Source organism: Chiloscyllium plagiosum, unplaced genomic scaffold, assembly GCF_037043375.1.
Source record: "Chiloscyllium plagiosum isolate Xiang-an unplaced genomic scaffold, Cpla_swu_hap1 HiC_scaffold_10, whole genome shotgun sequence".
In the NCBI taxonomy this organism is placed as follows: domain Eukaryota; kingdom Metazoa; phylum Chordata; class Chondrichthyes; order Orectolobiformes; family Hemiscylliidae; genus Chiloscyllium; species Chiloscyllium plagiosum.
The window spans coordinates 26510008-26533972 of record NW_028270148.1 but is presented as its reverse complement, the minus strand read 5'-3'; the positions used below and the strand labels follow the sequence as shown (position 1 = coordinate 26533972).

Genomic DNA, 23965 nt, shown 5'->3' with positions numbered 1-23965 from the left:
CCACACCTCCTCCCTCACCTCCATCCAAGGCCCCAAAGGAGCTTTCCACATCCATCAAAGTTTTACCTGCACATCCACTAATATCATCTATTGTATCCGTTGCTCCCGATGCGGTCTCCTCTACATTGGGGAGACTGGACGCCTCCTAGCAGAGCGCTTTAGGGAACATCTCCGAGACACCCGCACCAATCAACCACATCGCCCAGTGGCTCAACATTTCAACTCCCCCTCCCACTCTGCCGAGGATATGGAGGTGCTGGGCCTCCTCCACCGCCGCTCCCTCACCACCAGACGCCTGGAGGAAGAACGCCTCATCTTCCGCCTCGGAACACTTCAACCCCAGGGCATCAATGTGGATTTTAACAGTTTCCTCATTTCCCCTTCCCCCACCTCATCCTAGCTTCTAACCTCCAGAAACTCGATCCCCTGACCTGTCCGGACTTGTCCGACCTGCCCAGCTCCTTTTCCACCTATCCACTCCACCCTCTCCTCCCTGACCTATCACCTTCATCTCCTTCCCCACTGACCTATTGTACTCTATGCCGCTCTCTCCCACCCCCACCCTCCTCTAGCTTGTCTCTCCATGCTTCAGGCTCTCTGCCTTTATTCCTGATGAAGGGCTTTTGCCCGAAACGTCGATTTTGCCTGTCCTCGGATGCTGCCTGAATTGCTGTGCTCTTCCAGCACCACTGATCCAGAATCTGGTTTCCAGCATCTGCAGTCATTGTTTTTACCACATATAAACAAGGTGGCTAAAAAGGCATTTAGCACAGTTGCCTTCATTGCTCAGTCCTTTGAGTATAGGAGTTGAGAAGTAACGTTGAGATTATACAGGACATTGGTGAGGCCTCTTCTGCAGCACTGTGTCCAGTTTTAGTCACCCTGTTATAGGAAAGACATTATGAAGTTTGAGAGGGTTCAGTAGAGATTTACCAGGATGTTGCCAGGTATAGAAAGTTTGAGTGATAAAGAAAGGCAGGATAGGCTGAGACTTTTTTCTCTGGAGCTTTATAGAGGTTTATAAAACCATGAGGGGTATAAATAGGGTAAATGGTAGGTGTCTTTTCCCTATGATGGGGGATTTCAAGACTAGGTGGGGATATTTTTAAGGTAAGAAAAGAGAGAGATTTTAAAAAAGACATGAGGGGCATTTTTTTTAAACACAGAGGCTGGCTCACATGTGGAATGAACGTCCAAAGGAGTTTTTTGATAAGGTGTTTTATTGAGATCTGTCTCCTGATTAAACTTAAAAAATTAAAGACGTAGGTACTAAGTTAGCCTGCAGCAGGGTTTTAAGAGCAGTAAGGCTGTGAAATTTTCTGGGTCTCTAGGTTGTAAAGGTGCAAAGATGGCCTTCAGCAGAGTGACATAGTTTTCCTGTCGAATGTGGGAGATTAGGGAGAGTTTCCATTTCACTGATGATTATGTCTGCAGGAAGTGTTTTTGGTTGTGAATCCTATTGGATCACATGGACTGTTTGGAGTTAGAGGCAATAAGGAATTTATAGGAGCTGAGGGGTGTGAAGGATGGCAGTCCCAGGAAGGGGGATAAACCAAAGATTCAGTCAGATAGATGGGATACCTCCTGGAAAAGTAGGAGAGGGAGGCAGGGAGTGCAGGAGTCTCCTGTGACTATCCCCTTCTCAAATAAGTATCCTGCTATGGAAAATGTAGGGGGCAATTGACTCAGGGGAATGCAGCACTGACAGCTGGGTTTCTGGTACAGAGACTGGCTCAAATGTAATGAGGAGTACGTCAGGTTCCAAGCAATCGATTGTGATAGGGGACTCTCTAGTCAAAGGCACAGACTGACACTTCTGCAGCTGGCAGCAAGACATCAGAATAGTGTGTTGCCTCCCTGGTGCCAGGATCAAAGATATATCAGAGAGGGTGCAGAATATTCTCCAAGGGGAGAGGTTGCTGTACACATTGGAATTAATGACATCGGAAGAGAAAATGATGAGATTCTGAGGATAGAATATAGGAAATTAGGAAATTAGGAATTTAAAAAGGAGTTCTTCAGGGGTAATAATATCTGCATTACTCCTGATGCCACGAGCTAGTGAGGGTAGGAATAGGAGGATAGAGTGGATGAATGCATGGCTGAGGAGCTGGTGTATGGGAAAAGGATTCACATTTTTGAATCATTGGAATCTCTTTAGGGGTCGATGTAACCTGTATAAGAAGGACAAATTAGAAACGGACTAATATACTGGTGGGGAGATTTGCTCGAGCTACTCGGGAAGATTTAAACTAGTAAATTGGCAGGGATTATCCAGGGAGGTAGTGAGGAAAGAGATCAGTCTGAAACTGGTACAGTTGCAAAAAGGAGCAAGTCAAACAGTCAGGGTAGGCAGGAATAAAGCAGGAAACGAGGGGGCACCGATAAATTAAACTGCATTTATTTCAATGCAAGAGGCCTAACAGGTAAAGCAGATGAACGCAGGGCATAGTTGGGAACACGGGACTGCATAGCAATTACAGAGATGTGGCTCAGGGATGGATAGGACTGGCAGGTTAATGTTGCAGGGTATGGATGCTGTAGGAAGGATAGAAAGTGGGGCAAGAGAGGAGGGGAGTGGCATTTTTGATTAGGGATAACATTAGAGCTGTACTTAGGGAGGTATTCTTGAGAATACACCCAGGGAAGTTATCCGGGGTGGAATTGAGAAATAAGAAAGGGATGACCACCTTACTGGGATTGCACTATACACACACACACCAATAGTAAGCGAGAAATTAAGAAACAAATTTGTAAGGAGATTTCAGTTACCTGTAAGAATAATAGGGTGGTTATGGTAGGGGATTTTAACTTTCCAAACATGGACTGGGATTGCCATTGTGTTAAGGGCTTGGATGGAGAGGAGTTTGTTAAGTGTGTACAAAAAAATCTTCCGATTCAATATGCCTACTAGAAAAGGTACAAAACTTGACCTGCTCTTGGGTAGGTGATGGAGGTGTCTCGGTGGGGGAGCACTTTGGGATCAGTGTCAATAATTCTATTAGTTTTAAAATAGCGATGGAAAAAGATAGGCCGGATCTAAAAATTAAACCTCTAAATTGGAGAAAGGCCAATTTGATGGCATTAGGCAAGAACTTTCAAAAGTTATTTGGGGGCAGATGTTTACAGGTAAAAGGACGGCTGGAAAATGGGAAGTCTTCAAAATCAGATAACAAGAGTCCAGAGACAGTATATTCCTGTTAGGATGAAGGGCAGGGCTAGTCGGTGTAGGGAACGCTGGATGACTGGAGAAATTGAGGTTTTGGTCAAGCAAAAGAAGGAAGCATATGCCAAGTATAGACAACAAAAATCGAGTGAATCATTAGAAGGGTAGAAAAGCTGTAGGATTATACTTAAAGAGGGTGATCAGGAGGCAAAAAGGGGACATGAAATAGCTTTGGCAAATAAGGTTAAAGAGAATCCAAAAGGATTCTACAAATACATTAAAGACAAAAGGATAACTAGAGAGAGAATATATTCCCTTAAAGATCAGCAAGGCCGCCTATGTGTGGAACTGCAGGAGAAAGGGGACACACTAAACAAACTTTGCATCAGTGTTTACTGTGGAAAAGGATATGGAAGATAAAGAACGTGGGAACATAAAAAAAATCTTGAAAAATTTCCATATTACAGAGAAGGAGGTGCTGCACAGCTTAAAACTCATAAAGATGGATAAATCCCTGCGTGTATCAGGTGTACCCTAGAACTTTATGGGAAGAACGGAAAGTGATTGCTGGGCCCTTTGCTGAGATATTCATATCATCAATAGCTACAGGTGAGGTGTCGGTTGGCTAATGTGGTGCCACTATTTAAGAAAGGTGGTAAGGAAAAGACCAGTGAACCTAACATCAGTGGTGGGGAAGTTGTTGGAGTAATCCTGAGGGACAGGATTTACACATATTTGGAAAAGCAAGGGCTGATTAGGGACAGTCAACATGGTTTTGTGTATGGGAAATCCTGTCGTACTAACTTGAGTTTTTTGAAGAAGTAAAGAAGACGATTGATGAAGGCAGAGCAGTGGATGTGATCTATATGGACTTCAGTAAAGTGCTCAACAAGGTTCCTCATGGTAGGTTGGTTAGCAAGGTTAGATCAGATGGAATACAGGGAGAAATAGCTATTTGGATTCTGAGCTGGTTTGGAGGTAGGGGACAGAGGGTGATGGTAGAGGGTGGCTTTCACACTGGAATCTTGTGGCCAGCGGTGTGTCACAAGGATTGGTGCTAGATCCACTGTTTTTTGTCATTAATATAAATGATTTGGATTTGAGTATAAGAGGTATAGTTAGCAGTTGATACCAAAATTGAAGGTGTAATGGACAGCGAAGAAGGTTACCTCAGTGTACAATGGGGTCTTGATCAGATGGGGCAATGGGCCGAGGAGTGGCAGATGGAGTTTAAGTTAGATAAGTGTGAGGTGCTGCATTTTAGAAAGGCAAATCAGGTCAGGACTTATACACTTAATCGTAAGGACTTGGGGAGTGTGGCTAAACAAAGTGTCCTTGGAGTGTAGGTTTATAGTTCCTTGAAAGTGAAATTGCAGGTGGATAGGATAGTGGTTAAGGCATTTTGTATGCTTGCCTTTATTGGTCAGTGCATTGAGTATAGGAGTTGGAAGGTCATGTTGCAACCGTACAGGACATTGGTTAGGTCACTTTTGGAATACTGCGTGCAATACTAGTCTCCTTTCTATAGGATGTTGTGAAACTTGAAAGGGTCCCGAAAAGATTTACAATAATTTTGCCAGGGTTGGAGAGGCTGAATAAGCTGTGGCTGTTTTCCTTGGAGCATCAGAGGCCGAGTGGTAACCTTATACAGTACAGGGTTATAAAATCATGAGGGGCATGGATAGGGTAAATAGACAAGCTCTTTTCCCTGGGGTGGGGAATTCCAAAATTAGAGGGCATAGGACTGAGGTGAGAGGGAGAAGATTTAAAAGGGACCAAAGGGGCAATGTTTTCATACAGACGCGACATGTACGAATGAGCTGCCAGACAAAGTGGTGGAGGCTGGTACAATTGCAACATTTAAAAGGTATCTGGACAGGTATATGAATAGAAAGGGTTTAGAGGGATAACAGTCAAATAGGATCCTGGCAAATGGGACTAGATTTATTTATGATATCTGGTTGTTATGGACAAGTTGGACCAAAGGGTCTGTTCTCGTGCTTTACATCTCTGTGACTCTATGATTGTAAGTGGTGGCTGTGAACACAAGTTTTTAAAGACATTTGGATAAGCACATGAAGATGAAAGGTTTGGAGGGATTTAGGTCAGGAGCGGACAGGTGGAACTAGTTTATTTGGGACTTTGTTTGGCATGGATTGGTTGGACCAAAGGGTAAGTATCCGTGCTGTCTGACCCTATGCTCTATGACAGAGACGAGTGTAGTGCCCATCACCAAAGAAAAGGTGCTGAGGAAGTTGAAATATTTGAAGGTGGATAAATCATCCAGATCAGATAGACTAGACACCAAGGTTTTGAAGGAGATAGCTCAGGAGATTGTGGAGGTTTCGCTGATGGTCTTTCAGGAATCACTGGAATCAGGGAGGGTCTCAGAGGAAAATGGCTAATGTAACATCAATGTTTAAGAAGTGAGGGAGGCAGAAGACAGGAAACTATAGGCTGGTTTGCCTGACCATGGCCATTGATAAAATTTTAGAGGCCATTATTAATGATGAAATTGCAGAGAACTTGAAAGGGGTGAGTCAGCATGGCTTCTGCAATGGGAGATCAAGTCTGCAAAATCAAGCCTCAAAAGTTCTTTGAGGAAGTAACAAGCAAATCAGGCAAAGGAGAATTAGTGGATGTGTTCTATTTGGATTTCCAGAAGGCCTTTGACAAAGTGCCACACAGGAGGCTGCTAAATAAGATAAGCACCTGTGATGTTTGGGGCAAGCTACTGGCATGAATAGAGGTTTGGCTGACTAGCAGAAGGCAGAGAGAGGGCATAAATGGACCTTTATCAGGATAGCAAGCTGGTGACTAGTGGAGTTCCGCAGTGATCCATATTGGGAACCACAAGTATTCATGTTATAGATTAACAATCTGGATGAAGGAACTGAGGGCAATGTTGTTAAGTTTGCAGATGACACAAAGATAGGTGAAGGGACAGGTGATGTTGAGGAAGTGGAGAGGCTGCAAAAGGACTTAAACAAGCTAGGACAGTGACCAGAGAAGTGGCAGGTGCAATACAACGTGGTAAATTGTGAGATTATGCACCTTGGTAGGAAGAATAGAGGTGTACACAATTTTCTAAATGGGGAAAGACTTCAGAAATCTGAAGCACAAAGGGATTTGTGAGTCCCAGTTCAGGATTTTCTTCCGGGTAACATGGAGGTTCAGTTGGAAGTTAGGATGCAAATGCAATGTCAGCATTCATTTAAGAGAGCTAGAATACAAGAGCAGAAATGTACTGCTGTGGGTGTATAAGGTTCTGATCAGACTGCATTCAGAATATTGTGAGCAGTTTTGGGCCCCGTATCTAAAGATGGAAGTGCTGGCATTGGAGTGGACGTAGAGAAGATATTTCCACTGGAAGGACTAGGACCCTGGGGTCACAACCTCAGAGTGAAGGGGCAGACCTTTACAACTGAGATGTGGAGGAATTCCTTCAGCCAGAGGGTGATTAATCTGAGGAATTCATTTCTGTGGAGACCATATCTTTGAGGGCATTTAATACAGAGATTAAGTCAGGCTCTTGATTGAGATGGGGATCAAGGGCTATGGGGAGAAGGATGAACAATGGAGTTGAGAAAGATACCGTCTATGATCGAATGGTAGAGCATATCCAATGGGCCAAATGGCTTAATTCTACTCCCATATCTTATGGTCTAACTATACATAAAACGTTAGTGAGACTACAGTCAGAGTTCTGTTTCTGGGTTTCATACTATAGGAAGGACATTGAGGAAGTTAACACATTAAGATAGAATTCAGCAGTTTGCATTGTTCACATTGTTACAGCAATTTAATTACCAGGAAATAGGATTCAACATCAGTTGTAAAATGTAGGCTAACATTGGAGTGTATCTTTGAAGAAATTTCAGTTTTTTGGTTTGTGCCTCCACTGGTTGCATTCATGTCTCTAGGCAGAAGTGTAACACCAGATACTCATCTATGCAGCATAGGCTGACATTTCAGTGCAATACTGACACAGTGTTGCATTGCTGAGGATGCCATTCTTTAGGCGAAATATGAAAATAAAACCTATCTGGAGAATGTAATACATCACAGATACCTTTGAAGAAATATAACAAAGTCCTTCTGCTATTGTGGCCATTACTACATAAACAGATAACCTGCTTGTAATCACGTATGCTGTGTGTAAACTGGCTGCCGCATTTCCCACATTCGAACAGTGACTACACTACAAAAATATTTCATTGAATGTAAAGCACTTTGGGCTGTCAAAAATGACACTACGGAAATGCAAGTTCCTTCAAGACTCAAAATGTTTTGTATGAAACATTTAAAAGTTTAATCTCACCTCTTCCAACATTCTCATTCTTAGAAGAGCAGGAAACATGTTATTAAGTACATCCACTATCAATGTCACTACTTGTTTGCCTCAAAGTGCAATCTGTAAAAACAATTCTGATAGAAAATTGGGTGGCAAGTCTATTTTCAGGATATTTACGTCCTTTATCAGCACAAGCTGTCCTTTAAGTACATTTTAGGAATGCAATGCTACGTAACCAGATTACTGTTAAATCACTCTTATCACTGCATTTGCAACACATAGACAGTTCTTATCACAAGAATATTTTATGCAGAAGAGAGGTGTTAAAAAAGCAATCATCAGATGCTTGCAATGGATGGTATAGAAAGAAAGTAGGTCACGAACAATATTATGCAACTTGCATGTTAAGCAGTAAAATTGAACATTGATGGTTTTAAAGCCACAATTTAATGTAAAAAGTAAATTACGATATGATGCAGGCTGTTTTCTTTGAATATTCATGTTTTCAGTGGTACACTGGGACATATGGCAGTATGCAACAGAAAGGTTCTATGCCACTAGTCTTCTAACACATTTGAAACATTGAAAACTAAAAAAAGTACATATAACTGCTAATAACTGCAATATAATTTATCACACAAGTATGCTACAAATGTGTCCAATTTGCCACATAGTATTCTGTTCTTTATTTATGTTTTCATCTTTTTTTTTAATGAACAGATTCTTCATTTATTTTAACATCATGCAACCAGGACTTAATGCAACACTGCCATTTAAACATTTAACGTAGAGTCATAGAGTCATACAGCACAGAAACAAACCCTTTGGTCCAAACAGACCATCCCAAACAAATTCCCAACCTAATCTAGTCCCATCTTCATCATATATAGAACTCTGCAGCATTATTAGCAATATGCCAAATGTCTCTCGCTCACTGGTAATGTGACAGTGGTAATCTATTATTCACTTAATGTTCAAGTACTTTTTTTTGTTGTTCTCATTATACCTTTGTCTGTCCTTCTTTAGATCTTCCTCTCATTCACTCACTCCTCTGGTTACCTTTCTTTCCTCCCACTGCTCTACAGTTTTCTTCAACCTTAAAAAATGACCTTCATTGGCACTGACTTATAAACAACAACATAATATCTTGTAAATTTTTCCATCTTCTTCTAAGTTATAGAGAAGCTATTATAACAATTTTGTTTAAGGCATAACACCACCTGCATCAATCTGTACTTCTACTTTACAGATTCAATATTCTCAGCTAACTGGCAAGTCAGTGACTGAATAATATATGGTTGAAGTGCGTAAGGGATAGATCTATCAGTGAGGGTTTTTTTGATGGACAAAATGATATCCAGAAACAAAAATAAGATGAGATAGGAAGAATACAATAATTAAACTTAAAATGTTTATAAATTGGGTCAACCAATTAAAACAAAAATAATGTTGAGTTATTTTTTCTTCTTTTAGCAGATTCTTGAAAACAGACAATTAGATAATACATATGCATATACTTATCTGGTGTTTCTACTACAAACATACATGAAGGAAAGCTGATTGAATATAAGGCTAGAGAGTAATTAACAGGGTGGTGTTTTTGGAATTCAAGCATATTTCTTGAAGCTAACACATCCAGCTGTTTTTCCTTGAATACAACTATAACATTTTACCTTATGCCAATGATAATAATACTAAGTTACAGGATACAATGGAGCAGCAATTACAATGATAAAACATGCCATTAATCCAAAATTGCTGAACCACCACCAAGAAATTATTTCTTCACCTGTCAAACTATATGTACCATTTACCAGAGCCATCAAAGTATGGTTACTTTGCTAATTTTGGAATAAAAAGGTGTTGTCCCTTTCAGCAGTCTTTGTCTTGGGTCTTCTTCTATGATGAGGGTTTTTCTACATAAAGTATTGGAGAATGTTATGAGCCTATTAGGGTTAGACTAGCATACACAGTTATGGTGTACAAAGTTAAAACTCACACAACACCAGGTTATAGTCCAACAGGTTTAATTGGAAGCACACTAGCTTTCGGAGCGACGCTCCTTCATCAGGTGATTGTGGAGAGCTCGATCGTAACACAGAATTTATAGCAAAAATTTGCAGTGTGATGTAACTGAAATTATACATTGAAAACTTGATTGTCTGTTAAGCCTTTCATCTGTTAGAATACAGTGATAGTTTCACTTCTTTCATGTGTAAATCACAAAACCCTTTTTTTTAAAGTTACATTCTCGGGTTAGCGAAAAAAGGGTTTTGTGATTTACACATGAAAGAAGTAAAACTATCACTGTATTCTAACAGATGAAAGGCTCAACAGACAATCAATTTTTCAATGTATAATTTCAGTTACATCACACTGCAAATTTTTGCTATAAATTCTGTGTTACGATCGAGCTCTCCACAATCACCTGATGAAGGAGCGTCGCTCCGAAAGCTAGTGTGCTTCCAATTAAACCTGTTGGACTATAACCTGGTGTTGTGTGATTTTTAACCTTGTACACCCCAGTCCAACACCGACATCTCCAAATCATGACAGTTTTGGTGGCCTCACAGTGCTGTCATTGTTTCCTCTTGGGAAATCTAGGTGATGACCTAGAGCAGATTTATAACAATCTCTGCAGCTCTTGTTACTTCACAGGACAACTTCAAGTACCAACCAGTAACAAAAAAAGTCCAGAGTTTATTTTAAGCAAGTCTCAACATTCAGTGCAATCAATCATACAGTGATTGATTGTGTTAGGCAAGATTGCCCACTTATTTTGAACTCTTCCCCTCTGCCCAACCCACTTCTTCAACCACATTAACATTGCTAATGATAGAACTGGAATGTTGATGTGTTGGAAGCAGAAAATCCCCAGGCATCTTTAAACATGAGACAATTGACACAGCTGATCTACAATACAATTCCCACCCTGAACACTCAAAACCACCTGAAAATTGGCAGAAATTGAGAGACAAATCTGGTTAGATCTCCAGCTTTCCATTTTTAAATTTAAGAAAGAGAGAACAGATTTCATTCTAAGGTTAAAATAAATCATTTCAGCACATCATGATCCCTGAAGGTTGTAAGGTAGGTAGATAGGGTGATTAACGAGGCATATGGAGTACTTATTAGCCGAACCTTGGAACATAAGAGCAGGCAGATTTTGTTGGAACTGCATAAATTGCTGGTTAAACCACAACTGGTGTACCATGTGTGGTTCTGCTTACATTTTAGGAAGAATGCGACTGTACTAGAGAAGGTTCAGAACAGATTTATCAGGACGCTATCTGAGCTGAGGAATCTGAGCAAAGAGGAAAGATCGAATAGGTTGGGGTTGTTTTTCTTGGAGTAGGAAAAATTTAGAGGGAACCTCAGAAAGGCAGATAAAATTGAAGAAGATAGATGGGTGATTAGAAAGGCACTTCTTCCATTAGTAAAAGGACCAATAAGCAGCATTTAACATAAGATGTAGACTGCTAAGAGGAAGGTTGAGGAGAATTTCTTTTCACTCAGAATCATAGAATCCCTACACTGCAGATAGAAGCCATTTGGCTCAGTGAGTCTGCACCAACCTTCCAAATAGCCTCCAACCAAAACACCATAACCTTGCATGAACCATAACTAATTCACCTGGCCTGCATATTCCCGGACACTATGGACATTTAGCATGGCCAATGCACCTAACCTATATGTCTTTGGACTGTGGATGGAAATCAGAGTGCCCAGAGGAAACCCAGTATGAAACGGGAAAACTCTGACAGACAGTAACCCAAGGCTGGAATCAAACCCAGGTCTCTGGCGCTGTCAGGGAGCAGTGGCAACCACCGAGCCACCATGCTGCCCAAGTCACCACAGTCTTGCCATAAGGTTTCTCCATAGGATGGTGGGAATCTAGAACTCACTGCCTGAAAGAGTGGTTGATTCCAAAATTCACAAACACCTTAAGCAGTCATTAAATATTCACCTGTATTGCAATAGCCTCCAAGGCAATAGAGCAAGAGCTGGAAAATAGGATTAATATAAACAGATCTTGACTGGCACAGAAATGATGGGTGAAATGGCCTCCCTCACTGCTGTAAAAGACTATACCTATGAATCTAACAAAAGAAGCATTGCAACAGTGAATAATTAGAGTATGGTCAGTAGAATCACAGAGTCATAGAGACATATCCTTCGATTCAACTCATACTCATATCCTAACCTAACATAGTCCCATTTCCCAGCACTTGGCCCAAATCCCTCTAAACCCTTCCTATTCATATATCGATCCAGATGCCTTAATTATACCAGCCTCCACCACTTCCTCTGGCAGCTCATTCTATACAAGCACTTATATTTGTGTTGCTCAGAATCACCCAAGGCTGCACAATAATTTAATTTTTATAATCGCACAATGTCTTTGATTCTTGGTTCCTTCTCCAGTTTACCAAAAGGAAATGCCTCAAATTGTGCAGGGAATTTTCTTTCATGATCTATGGACAGCATCCTGCCCTACAATCCAAAATACAGTGCAACATACATTAAGCAGAATATGCCGTAATGGTGGAGCTCTCAAAACAAGACAGCATTGGGCTCAGTGCACATTCTTTGATGAACATTGTGGGAAATGCTGCTCAACAAATAGGATCTACACACACCAGGCTGTCATCTGCAAAAGCAGATGAATCATCTATGTGGTTCCAAGGTCATTGTAAGAATTGAAAATTTAGAGAATGACTATTGTTCATCTTGCAGACTGATATTCCTTTGGGTAAAAATGAATAACAATTCATCACTTCCATTATAAGCCATCTACAGAAATTAAGCATCTTTTTTTGGTAGCTTGGAATATGTCTTAATTTGTTAATGTTCATTGCGTGCATTTCATTATTGAAACATGAGAGCAATAACTGAGACTTAAAGCTTTGACATACTGAGATCAAGGTATCCAGATTTAGCTATACAGTACACAGCTTTTACAGATACATGTTTCTGAAAACTTAATACACTTGATTAATATAGAGAATTAGCATACTGAAACCAAACCTAAACCTTGTTTCTGATATATTATAGATATTGATACCTGACTTTGAGTTGGTTCTGTATTTTAAGTGTTCAGTATATGGTGAATGTATTTGCATGTTTTATAGGTCTGTAGAAACTAATAGTAATTTTAAATACAACATGATAGCTGATGTGCACTGATTAATATCAGATTCTAGCCTCCCTGTTAAAATATGGTAAACAGAAATGTTCTTACAAATAAAACAATATATTTCTATTGCAGTCAGCTTTCCTTTAACCTGCGCAACTCTCACTAAATATTACAAACATGCATGAGACATAATGAGAAAACAAGGTTTGATTCACATTACACTTTCATTCAAGGTAATTTCATCCAATTTCAACATTTTGTTGCACAGGAAACCCAAGGATAAATACGACCAAAATCTTCATTAGCTAACACAACACGGGCTTGCCTGATGTTTGTGTAACCCCACTGCTGTCAAGCATTGCAGCGTTGGCACTGCTGTATAGGTACAGGACATGACTAAACTTCTCGTCCAATGCAACATCACTCGGCATTCGGATTGTGCACGATTAAATACTTCTATACATTCAGTATTCCAACAAAGCTTCATAAACTTTGTAAGCGCTCTTTATAAATTACTTAAGGTGACACGGAGACACGAATGACCCGATTAAGATGAGCATGCAGGACATGTCACATCCCTGATAGGAAATACAAACACTTCACAACTCGATGTTTGGTTCTCAGTTTCATGTCAAGCTTCACACCTCGATAAATTGCGCACACTCTGGCGATAAATCAATTAGATCACTGGTTCTTGAGCGAAATTTCCGCATTTTTAAATTGCATGGACACGTGCATTGAAAATACAACGACATGTTTCTGTGGAAAATTAACTGCATTGACCCGTGTATAGAACAAGGTGATCAAAGGAACCCGAGCACTGGATAAGATGGCTCATTCTCACTGGTTTGCAAAGACAAATCCTTACAGCAAAACGGGGCAACTGCATTGCTTATGAACTGAGCAATGAGCAGCAGCCGCCGCACGGTGACTGTATGCGTGTCTTACGCATGAAACATGTTCATTAGGGCAACACAGGGCACCAAATCTAAACCTTGCCTCTGGTCCATCTGATACAGCGCAGCCTTGATAACAGGGCGCATTTCCCCGACAGCTAGGAAAACAGTATCCCACCAACTCTTCTACTCACCCCATACTACTAAGGAAGCGGGGAGGGAGGGGGAACAGGGGAGGAAAACATTAATACTGTGCTAACTCCTGTCACTGGCTTCAATCAAATTGTAAACGCCATCAATGATTATCACATAATCCGCCCTGGGAATGCAAAGGTTCTTTAACACTTTATTTCCGCCTCTCTCCAATCACACACACACAAACAAAATCAGCGAAAGCTTCCCGTTTTACTGCGAGTATAATTTCATCCAAATGAAAGCATCGCGAACACAGCATGCAGTTGGTGTCAGCGCATCCAGTAAGTGCAGTGCAGGACTAATACCCATTGATTCAAATGCGGCTGAAATAAATCCACGCGTCCTTTTCACATGGGGGAGGGAGGTGGAGAGTGAAAGAACGAAGAACAAATTATCTAATGACACGCGAGGTGAGGGAGATAAATGAAAATAATAACGGGGGAGGGGGGTTTGGAGGTTGTGGGAAAGAGGTACTTACAGTTCTTAAGAACTGAATTTCGTCTTCTCCTTCTCCCACCTCAGCCATGACTGCAGGGAGGGTGTTTTGAGGTGGAGGGGAGAGAGAGAAGGCAGGCGCTGCTGGTTGCCTACCCTCTGGATGATGGGTTCTTATTACAGAAGAACTGCAAATCCTCCTGGCTCTCCCCTCTCTCTCTCTCTCTCAGTCTGTCTCCCGCGCGCGTCTCCGCTCGGGGATTCCGCGAGCGCGAGCCTGTGAGGGTGTCGGGGGAGGGGGAGGTTGTGGTTGCGCGCACCGTCAAGATGCTCGCGCCCGCGCCGTGGCGGACCCAGATTCAATGGGGTTTTTTTTGTTATTGCCCGAGAAGAAACTGTGCGGATGCTGGAAATCAGAAATTGCTGGAAAAGCTCAGGCAGCGATCTGTGTCTGTGTGGGGGGGGGGGGGGGGAGAGAGAGAGATAAACCCTTCCTCAGAACTCCAGTCCTGAAAACAAAAATCATTGACAAAAAAAAGAGAGAAATTGCTGGAAAAGCTCGGCAGGACTTGAGTTCTGAGGAAGGGTCACTTTCCTTTCTCTCTCTCTTCCCCCCCCGCCCACACAGACACAGATTGCAGGCCTGAGCTTTTCCAGCAATTTCTCTCTTTTTTGTCAATGATTTTTGTTTTCAGGACTGGAGTTCTGAGGAAGGGTCACTTTCCTTTCTCTCTCTCTTCCCCCCCCCCCCCGCCCACACAGACACAGATTGCGGGCCTGAGCTTTTCCAGCAATTTCTTTTTTTTTGTCAATGATTATTTTTGTCTCTCTCTCTCTCACTCGCTTTCCTCTTGAAAAACTTCGCAAACCCTAGCGACGGCGGAGAGATAGCGTCGATTATTTAATCTGGGGGGAGTGTGTGTCAAAACAAAAACTTAGGAAGAGGTGCAGACGAGCTACGTGCATCTGCTTAAATTGTGAGCAATATTGGATGTGTCGTTAATTTTCCATGAGTCCCGTTATAAAATATCCTAAACCCTCCCCCTAACCCTTAAATAAACTGTGATAAATAGAAGCATTTTGTTGGAATTATGTTTTCTTTTGATCATGCTGGAGAATAAGAAACAAAGGCTTGTATTTATACAGCACCTTTTTTGGATCACAGCTCGCTCTCCCCAAAATGACGTAAGTGCCAATGAAGTACTCTTCTCGAGCATTGCGACTGCTGTATAAAATACAAGCATTTGTGTACCGTCCGCAATGTGTTAATAACTAGATAATTTGCGCTGAAAGATGTTAATTGGAAGATAAATATTAGCCTTCTTGAACATAGTGCCCCTCTGTGTTATAAGGGCAGACAAAATCTTAGTTTAACAACTCTCCTGAAAGCTGGTACATCTGGCAGTGCAGCACTTCATCAGTGTCACCCTTGTTCCTTGTGTTCAACTCTTCTGACTTTAAGTCAACAGTGATACCAAATAGGTGAAGGTGAAGGTGAAGACTGCAGATGCCAGAGAGTCAGAGTCAAAAAATGTGGCGCTGAAAAAGCACAGCAGGTCAGACAGCATCTGAGGAGCAGGAAAATCCTTCATCAGGGCTTTTGTCTGAAACGTCGATTTTCCTGCTCCTCGGATGCTGCCTGACCTTCTGTGCTTTTCTAGCACCACTCTAATTTTGACACCTATTTGTTCATGCCCGAAATGTCAACTCTCCTGCTCCTCAGATGCTGCCTGACCTTCTGTGCTTTTTCAGCACCATTCCAATCTTGATTCTAATCTCCAGCATCTGCAGTACCGATTTCCGCCCTATAAGCAAATAGGTGACAATCATAAATAATTTCAAGAATAAGGGGACGGCACAGTGGTTCAGTGGTTAGCACTGCTGCCTTACAGCACCAAGGTCCCAGGTTTAATTCCAGCCTCAGGTGACTGTCTGTGTGGAGTTTACACATTCTCCTGTGTCTGTGTGGGTTTCCTCCCGCAATCCAAAGATGTGTCGGTCAGGTGAATTAGCCACACTAAATTGTCCATAGTGTTAGGTGCAATAGTCAGAGGGAAATGAGACTGGGCGGGTTACTCTTTGGAGCGTTGGTGTGGACTTGTTGGGCCAAAGGACCTTTTTCCACACTGTAGGGAATCTAATCATTTGTTTAAAATAAAAGATTGGCAGAGTAGATGAAAGTTGGTAATGTGTAAATTTAATCCAGACTTTCTTTCCCACATTTTATTTTTCTTTCTACCCCGACTTGATGTTGAAATCACCAACTGTAATTCACCCCTACTATGAATGAGCCCTTCTGCTGTTTTGTTTTACTATCCTTAAAGATCGCTGACAAAGGACAAACTGTTGGTTAGTCTGTTTATTCCAATATCAGAGCCCTGCCTCCCTCACTCCACAGTAATCAAATCATACTTTCAGCAACTCAGTAAGCAAAGAAATTTATGCTGAAGATCACATAGACTAGTCTAATTGACAGCAGATGTAAATAAATGCCCTGCTGAAATACAGTCTGACATACAAACAGCTGATGATGGTGGTGGCAAATGCCTTCTTGTAAGGAGGAGGTGGAGTAAGAAAACAAATGCTTTTTTTAACATTGGAAGCTGAGATAACATGTAAATTAATTGTTCAGAAATGCTAATTAGTATTTTCTATTGTTTCAGCTTTTCATGTTCTTTTCCCTTTAAAAATTGATAAAAATTAAGGTGCTGTAGGAATGAATAATGATAATACATATCACAGCAAGGAGAATATCGTATCATCAGACTGCTAAGCAAAACCCTTTATGAAATTATGCTGAAAATAAGGCCATACCTTACTGACATTTGGAATTTAAAATAAATCAATCTGGTTATGAAAATCAAGAATCATATCTCGGGGATTTCATGCTTTTTAAACAGGTAAGAAGCTACTGCCCATTGCAGACATATGTCAGTGTGTTGCATTGAACATAAAATGTTTCTGGGTTTTATAGTCATGAATCGATATTGAGTTTTCATTAGACGTGGGGAGATATAATCTTTCAGCTTATATATAATTTACCCTCAATATTTTTATAATGGATGTCTTTCCCATGGGAACTTGAAGTAACTTGAATAAAATATAGTAAAAGGGATGCTTACTTCCTTATTGTTATTCTTAAGAATCATAAAATTCCTAAGAATTTGTGTCAGTAATCTGCAGCCACTTTACCATATTTCTGAATGCTTATGTTCGAACATTGCCAAAGCAAGACTGAGTAAGCGAAATCAGAAGCCACAGGTATTTAGTGGCACAATGCAGTAAGTGCAGCTTGCTGGAGAATCAGACTAGTCTTGCATACCTCCTAGTGGCTGGCTGAAAACTAGCATTAGCAAATGGAACCAGCACAGTTGCTAGCTGTCTTATGTAGGAAATAGTGCATGAGACTAGATGATCTTGTTAAGGTAAGGAGCACAACAGAATGAAGCAAAAAAAGATAACATTGTTGTGGATGCACAGGCTCAAAGTTCAAACCCCACTGCTCCTGAGTTCCTGGTCCAAAGAGCAGGTTAGTGATGTTAAAAACAGAAAGAACTGCAGGTGCTGTAATTTAGAAACAAAACAGAAGTTGCTGGAAAAGCTTAGCAGGTCTCGCAGCATCTGGGAAGAAAAATCAAACTTAACATTTCAAGTCCACTTCTAAGGAAGGGTCGCTGGACGTGAAACATTAACTCTGATTTCTGTTCACAGATCCTGCCAGACCTGCTGAGCTTTTCCAGCACTTCTGTTTTTGTTAATGAATATGTTAATTTGTTACCAAATATTTTTGTATTGCAAAAATATACTTTATTCTTAAAAATCTTTATGCACGTACAGAGTTACTGAAGCAGTTCTGTACAGTCATTGCACACGAAGGGCAAATAAACAGCGGAATTTGGAATTCCCTATAGTTCCAAAAACTCAAGGCATTTCTTACTTTTTTACAATATTTACACATGTGTGAGGTAACGAGAGGGTCAGATAACTGAATGGACCTCCATTGTACTTTGGCTGAAAGTGGTCTTGCCCCACTGTGCCTTGGTGGCAGCTGTCCTAAGCTTTAGTATGTCCCTGGACTTTGGAATATGTCAGTCTGCAATACTTGGTCAAGGTCAACCTTTTGCAATGGAAGACCAACAAGTTTTCGATAGACCAAAGAGTGTCGTTCACCAATTTGATGGTCTTCCAGACACAGTCAATATTTGTTTTGGTGTATGTCCCTGGGGAACAGTTCATTGAACAGAGCCCTACAAATTTACAAAATAATATAAAATGCAAAAAAAACATACTTACACAACATGTTTATTACATCAACACATACAATCTCTTCATGCAGCAAGGTTCCACAAATAATGGTGAGATGAATGAGAATCAGTCCATTGAGTGGTGTTTCTTGAAGATCAACTCCCTACTATTATTTTAAAACTTTTTTTTAGCTTTGTTTTAAAATGTTACCAGAACATGCAGATGAGACCTTGGTGTCTCAGCCAAAGAATCATAGAATCCCTACAGTGAATCATAGGCCACACTGACCCTCCAAAGAGCATTCCACACAGACCCAACCTTATCCCTTAGCATTTCCTAAGGCTAACCTGTACATTATCAGACTGTGGGAGGAAACCAGAGCACCCAGAGGATACCTCCACGGACACTGGGAGAATATGCAAACTCCACACAGACAGTCACATGAGGGTGAAATTGAACGTAGGTCCCTGGTGCTGTGAGGCAGCAGTGCTAACCACTGAAACACTGCGCCACCCCAAAATCATTTCAAACAATTCAGTGCTGTCCCTGTGCTACAGAGAGTTTTCAGTATAGATTACAACCTTTATTTTCTCCCCATCAAGTTGACTCAGGAGTCCTTTTAAAATGGCAGGTTGGTTCCAATTCCAGGATTCCCAAGCTCATTCACATAAATTCTAAGTATCAGCAATGATTTTTAAGGATGTAGATGCATTCAAGTTTCAAGCTGGCACCCCAAGCTGGCCAGCTCCATTTTAGAGATGGACATGTCATAGTTCTCTGCAATTTTCAGTGGATTAGGCCAGATCTTTGAAAAGAGTGGTGGTTCATGGCAGCTCAGAGGTGTTGCGGAACAGAGACTGCATTATGAAATCTTTTGAAAGAAAGGTTAAAGAGGTTCTCCTCATGGTCCCCACTCCATTGTCAGACTGAGCCCCTCCATTCACCCCCCCCCACCCCCACATGGCTCTAATTCATTCTATGCTAGGCTGTACCCCTCCCACACCATTCTTAGCCCCTCATGCCGTATTGCGCTACTTCCATGCCTATATAGTGTGAAGAGTTTAGATGGAGAGGAATTTGTTAAATGAGTGCAAGAAAATTTTCTGATTCAGTATGTGGATGTACCTATGAGAGAAGGTGCAAAACTTGACTGACTCTTGAGGAATAAGGCAGGGCAGGTGACTGAGGTGTCAGTGGGGGAGCACTTTGGGGCCTGCGACCATAATTCTATTAGTTTTAAAATAGTGATGGAAAAGGATAGACCAGATCTAAAAGTTGAAGTTCTAAATTAGAGAAAGGCCAATTTTGACGGTATTAGGCAAAAACTTTCGAAAGCTGATTGGGGGCAAACGCTTGCAGGAAAAGGGACGGCTGAAAAATGGGAAGCCTTCAGAAATGAGATAATGAGATTCCAGAGACAGTATTTTCCTGTTAGGGTGAAAGGAAAGGCTGGTAGGTATAGGGGATGCTGCATGACTAAAGAAATTGAGGGTTTGGTTAAGAAAAAGAAGGAAGCATATGTCAGGTATAGACAGGATAAATCCTCAGAAGAGTATAAAAGCAGTAGGAGTATACTTAAGAGGGAAATCAGGAGGGCAAAAAGGGGACATGACATAGCTAGGGAGAGAGTAGGGCCTCTCAAAGATCAGCAAGATGGCCTTTGTGTGCAGCCACAGGAGATGGGGGAGATACTAAACAAGCATTTTCTATCATGGAAGATTTTGAATGTAGGGAAATAGATGGTGACATCTTGCAAAATGTCCATATTACAGAGGAGGAAGTACTGGATGCCTTGAAACATATAAAAGTGGATAAATCTCCAGGACCTGATCAGGTGTACCCTAGAACTCTATGAGAAGCTAGGGAAGTGATTGCTCGGCCTCTTGCTGAGATATTTGTATCATCGAGAGTCATAGGTGAGGTGCTGGAATACTGGAGGTTGGCTAACATGGTGCCACTGTTTAAGAAAGGTGGTAAGGACAAGCCAGGGAACTATAGACCAGTGAGCTTGATGTCGGTGGTGAGCAGATTGTTGGAGGGAATCCTGAGGGACAGGATGTACATGTATTTGGAAAGGCAAGGACTGATTAGGGATAGTCAACATGGCTTTGTGCATGGGAAATCATGTCTCACAAACTTGATTGAGTTTTTTGAAGAAGTAACAAAGAAGATTGATGAGGGCAGAGTGGTAGATGTGATCTATATGGACTTCAGTAAGGCTTTCGACAAGGTTCCCCATGGGAGCCTGATAAGCAAGGTTAGATCTCATGGAATGCAGAGAGAACTAGCCATTTGGATACAGAACTGGCTCAAAGGTAGAAGACAGAGGGTGGTTGTGGAGGGAATTTTTCAGACTGGAGGCCTGTGACCAGTGGAGTGCCACAAGGATCGGTGCTGGGTCCACTACTTTTCATCATTCATATAAATGATTTGGTTGTTTTCCTAAGAAGTATAGTTAGTAAGTTTGCAGATGACACCGACATTGGAGGTGTAGTGGACAGCGAAGAAGGTCACCTCAGATTACAACGGGATCTTGATCAAATGGGCCAATGGACTGAGAAGTGGCAGATGGAGTTTAATTCAGATAAATGCGAGGTGCTGCCTTTTGGGAAAGCAATTCTTAGCTGGACTTATACACTTAATGGTAAGGTCCTGGGGAGTGTTGCTGAACAAAGAGACATTGGAGAGAAGTTCATAACTCCTTGAAAGTGGAGTCGCAGGTAGATAGGATAGTGAAGAAGGCATTTGGTATGCTTTCCTTTATTGGTCAGAGTACAGAGTACAGGCATTGGGAGGTCATATTGCGGCTGTACAGAACATTGGTTAGGCCACTTTTGAAATATTGCGTGCAATTCTGGTCTCCTTCCTATTGGAAGGATGTCGTGAAACTTGAAAGGGTTCAGAAAAGATTTACAAGGATGTCGCCAAGTTGGAGGATTTGTGTATTTAGAAAGGGTTGAATAGGCTAGGACTGTTTTCCCTGGAGCGTCGGAAGCTGAAGGGTGACTTTATAGAGGTTTATAAAATCATGAGGGGCATGACAGGATAGGATAAATAGACAAAGTCTTTCCCTGGGGTGGGGGAGTCCAAAACTAGAGGGCATAGGTTTAGAGTGAGAGGAGAAAGATATAAAAGAGACCTAAGGGACAACTTTGTCACGCAGAGGGTGGTACTTGTGTGGAATGAGCTACCAGAGGAAGTGGTGGAGGCTAGTAGAATGCAACATTTAAAAGGGATCTGGATGGGTATATGAATAGGAAGGGTTTGGAAGAATATGTGCCGGGTGCTGGCAGGTGGGACTAGATTTGGTTGGGATATCTGGTCGGCATGGACAAGTTGGACTGAAGGGTCTGTTTCCTTGTTGTACATCTTTATGACTCTATGACTGTATATGGGAATAATGATCACTTAACTGACAGTCGGAACCTATTGAATATAATTATTCATTGATAACAAAGTTGGCTGACAGCCTAGTCATCCATTATTCTGTCCCTGCTTGATCGCATTTCTGACTCTGATCTCTGCTGTCAATTTAATTATTTATTTACATAATGAAGAGATTTCATGTTCTTGCAGTTGCAGCTATTGATACTTTAAAGGATCTAGACGATTGTAACTTTTATGAGTTGTAGTGAAAAGGATTTGTTTTCATCAGAGTCGAAAGTTATCAATGAATAATCATTGAAAGTTTTTTTTATACATCTTATTGTCGGTATAATTTTCATTGCTTTTACGCAATGCATAATGAGTGAATACTCATTGAAATGACCTAAGCAGACATGAGGAGTAATAGGCAATGGGTGAGGGGATTGAGGGACCATAAGAGCTGTTTTGGGTGGTAGGTATGAAGTAACATAAATGGGATATGAGTAATGCTTCGGGTTGAGGATTGGATGGCCTTCTTATTTTTACTGTAACTGGGAGAAAGGCCTCCCACCACCTAAGCAGACATTTTAAACTGACTGATTCCACATTTGCAGCACCTGTGACTGCCTCCAAACATTTTCAGGCATTGGTTGGCCTCACTAAGGCTATCACCCATCCTCCCACTGGGAAAATTCTGTATTTGCAGATGCTGTCCTCCCAAGGCTGCTAAGACTAATTGGGAAATTTCTGGCTCCCACTGTCTGCCTTAAGGATGAAAATCCAGGAGCCTCTAGACTCATGTAATGGGAGATAGGTACCAATGAGTCATGCGGAGAAAATAATGTTGTGTATTCTTCTTTTCTCTCTGTAGTCGAATCTGTTCTGACTTCTACCACCAAGTTTGTTAAATTAATCCTTTGTACATTTTCCTTCCAATTGACATTTTTAACCTGAAGCTTTTCAGTTCCTCATTTCTTTTTTGTTTCTTACCAAAAAAATATTTCCCACATTTAGTTCTGCAGTTTAGATACTCACCATGCAAACTGAATTTGAAGCACAGATATTTTGTGCCACTTCTTCAAAGTCTTCAGAGTTTTATTGAATATTGATTTAACCTATTCAATGGAAAAATAAGTTGTCTCAGCAGGCTGCTTGTTACAAAAGAAATCTCATTGTCCTTTTTCAATTTAAGCCAGACTCTAAAGTGTGAGCAAATTCTTTTCCTGTTGCAATACAATCCTCTGAGTAATTTTAGATTAGATTAGATTTTTTAAAATTAGATTAGATTACTTACAGTGTGGAAACAGGCCCTTCTGCCCAACAAGTCCACACCGCCCCACCGAAGCGCAACCCAACCATACCCCTACATCTACCCCTTACCTAACAATACGGGCAATTTAGCATGGCCAATTCACCTGAACTGCACATCTTTGGACTGTGGGAGGAAACCGGAGCACCCGGAGGAAACCCACGCAGACATGGGGAGAATGTGCAAACTCCACACAGTCAGTCGCCTGAGGCGGGAATTGAACCCGGGTCTCTGGTGCTGTGAGGTAGCAGTGCTAACCACTGTGCCACCGTGTTATGCTTTTCAAACAAAAATGCAGCTGAGGCTTACCCATAGTGCTTAGCCAGGCTGAACCTACAAGATTCAGAAATGAACACAACAGCAAATTTTCATGGAAGAAGTGCAAAGAATTGTAGAGACATGTTACAGATAGATCAGAAGGGAGGATATTTATTCATGGAGGTTTCCTGGTTGGCTGTTGTGGTTGTCAGTTGGTCAGCTCAGAATTGTGTAAGTAGGAGGTTTTCTAATGCTGTTTTGGAGGAAGTTATGCATCGTTGAGGAGTATGTATGGGAGGCAGGTGTTCTCAGTTTTACTGTTCACAAATTGCTCCAAATCAGCATCGAACAATGACTTGGTTATGGGTCAAATGATTAGCTAGTAACATGATGAATTTTACGCATCAAAAAGAAGATGTAATTATTTGAAAATAAACTTGAGCATCCAAATCCAAGAAGGGAGAAGAATTGTTTTGGTTTGATGACTACCAGAACATCTCATTTTGTGGCATCAGGCATTTCAGAAAACGTGCCTTAACTTGATGTTTGGCAGATAAATGCTCAGACCCTGACTGGTAGAAAGATAAATCCTGGCACCTTTTTCCAGTTATTTGCTGTGCTGCCACTCGGTTGAGTGTTCTATGAGATTGTTTCATGGAGAACC

General features: G+C 41.3%; 1 protein-coding gene across 1 annotated transcript in view; it reads right to left on the bottom strand.

Moving 5' to 3' along the window:
* The window catches only part of ryr2a (ryanodine receptor 2a (cardiac)), a 769474-nt gene extending 755126 nt beyond the window's left edge, over nt 1-14348 (bottom strand). The window contains exon 1 of the mRNA XM_087991236.1: nt 14167-14348. Coding sequence (XP_087847362.1) covers nt 14167-14214 — 48 coding nt within the window. The 5' untranslated portion in view covers nt 14215-14348. The remainder of the gene's footprint in view (nt 1-14166) is intronic.
* Nucleotides 14349-23965: the final 9617 nt, after the last annotated feature.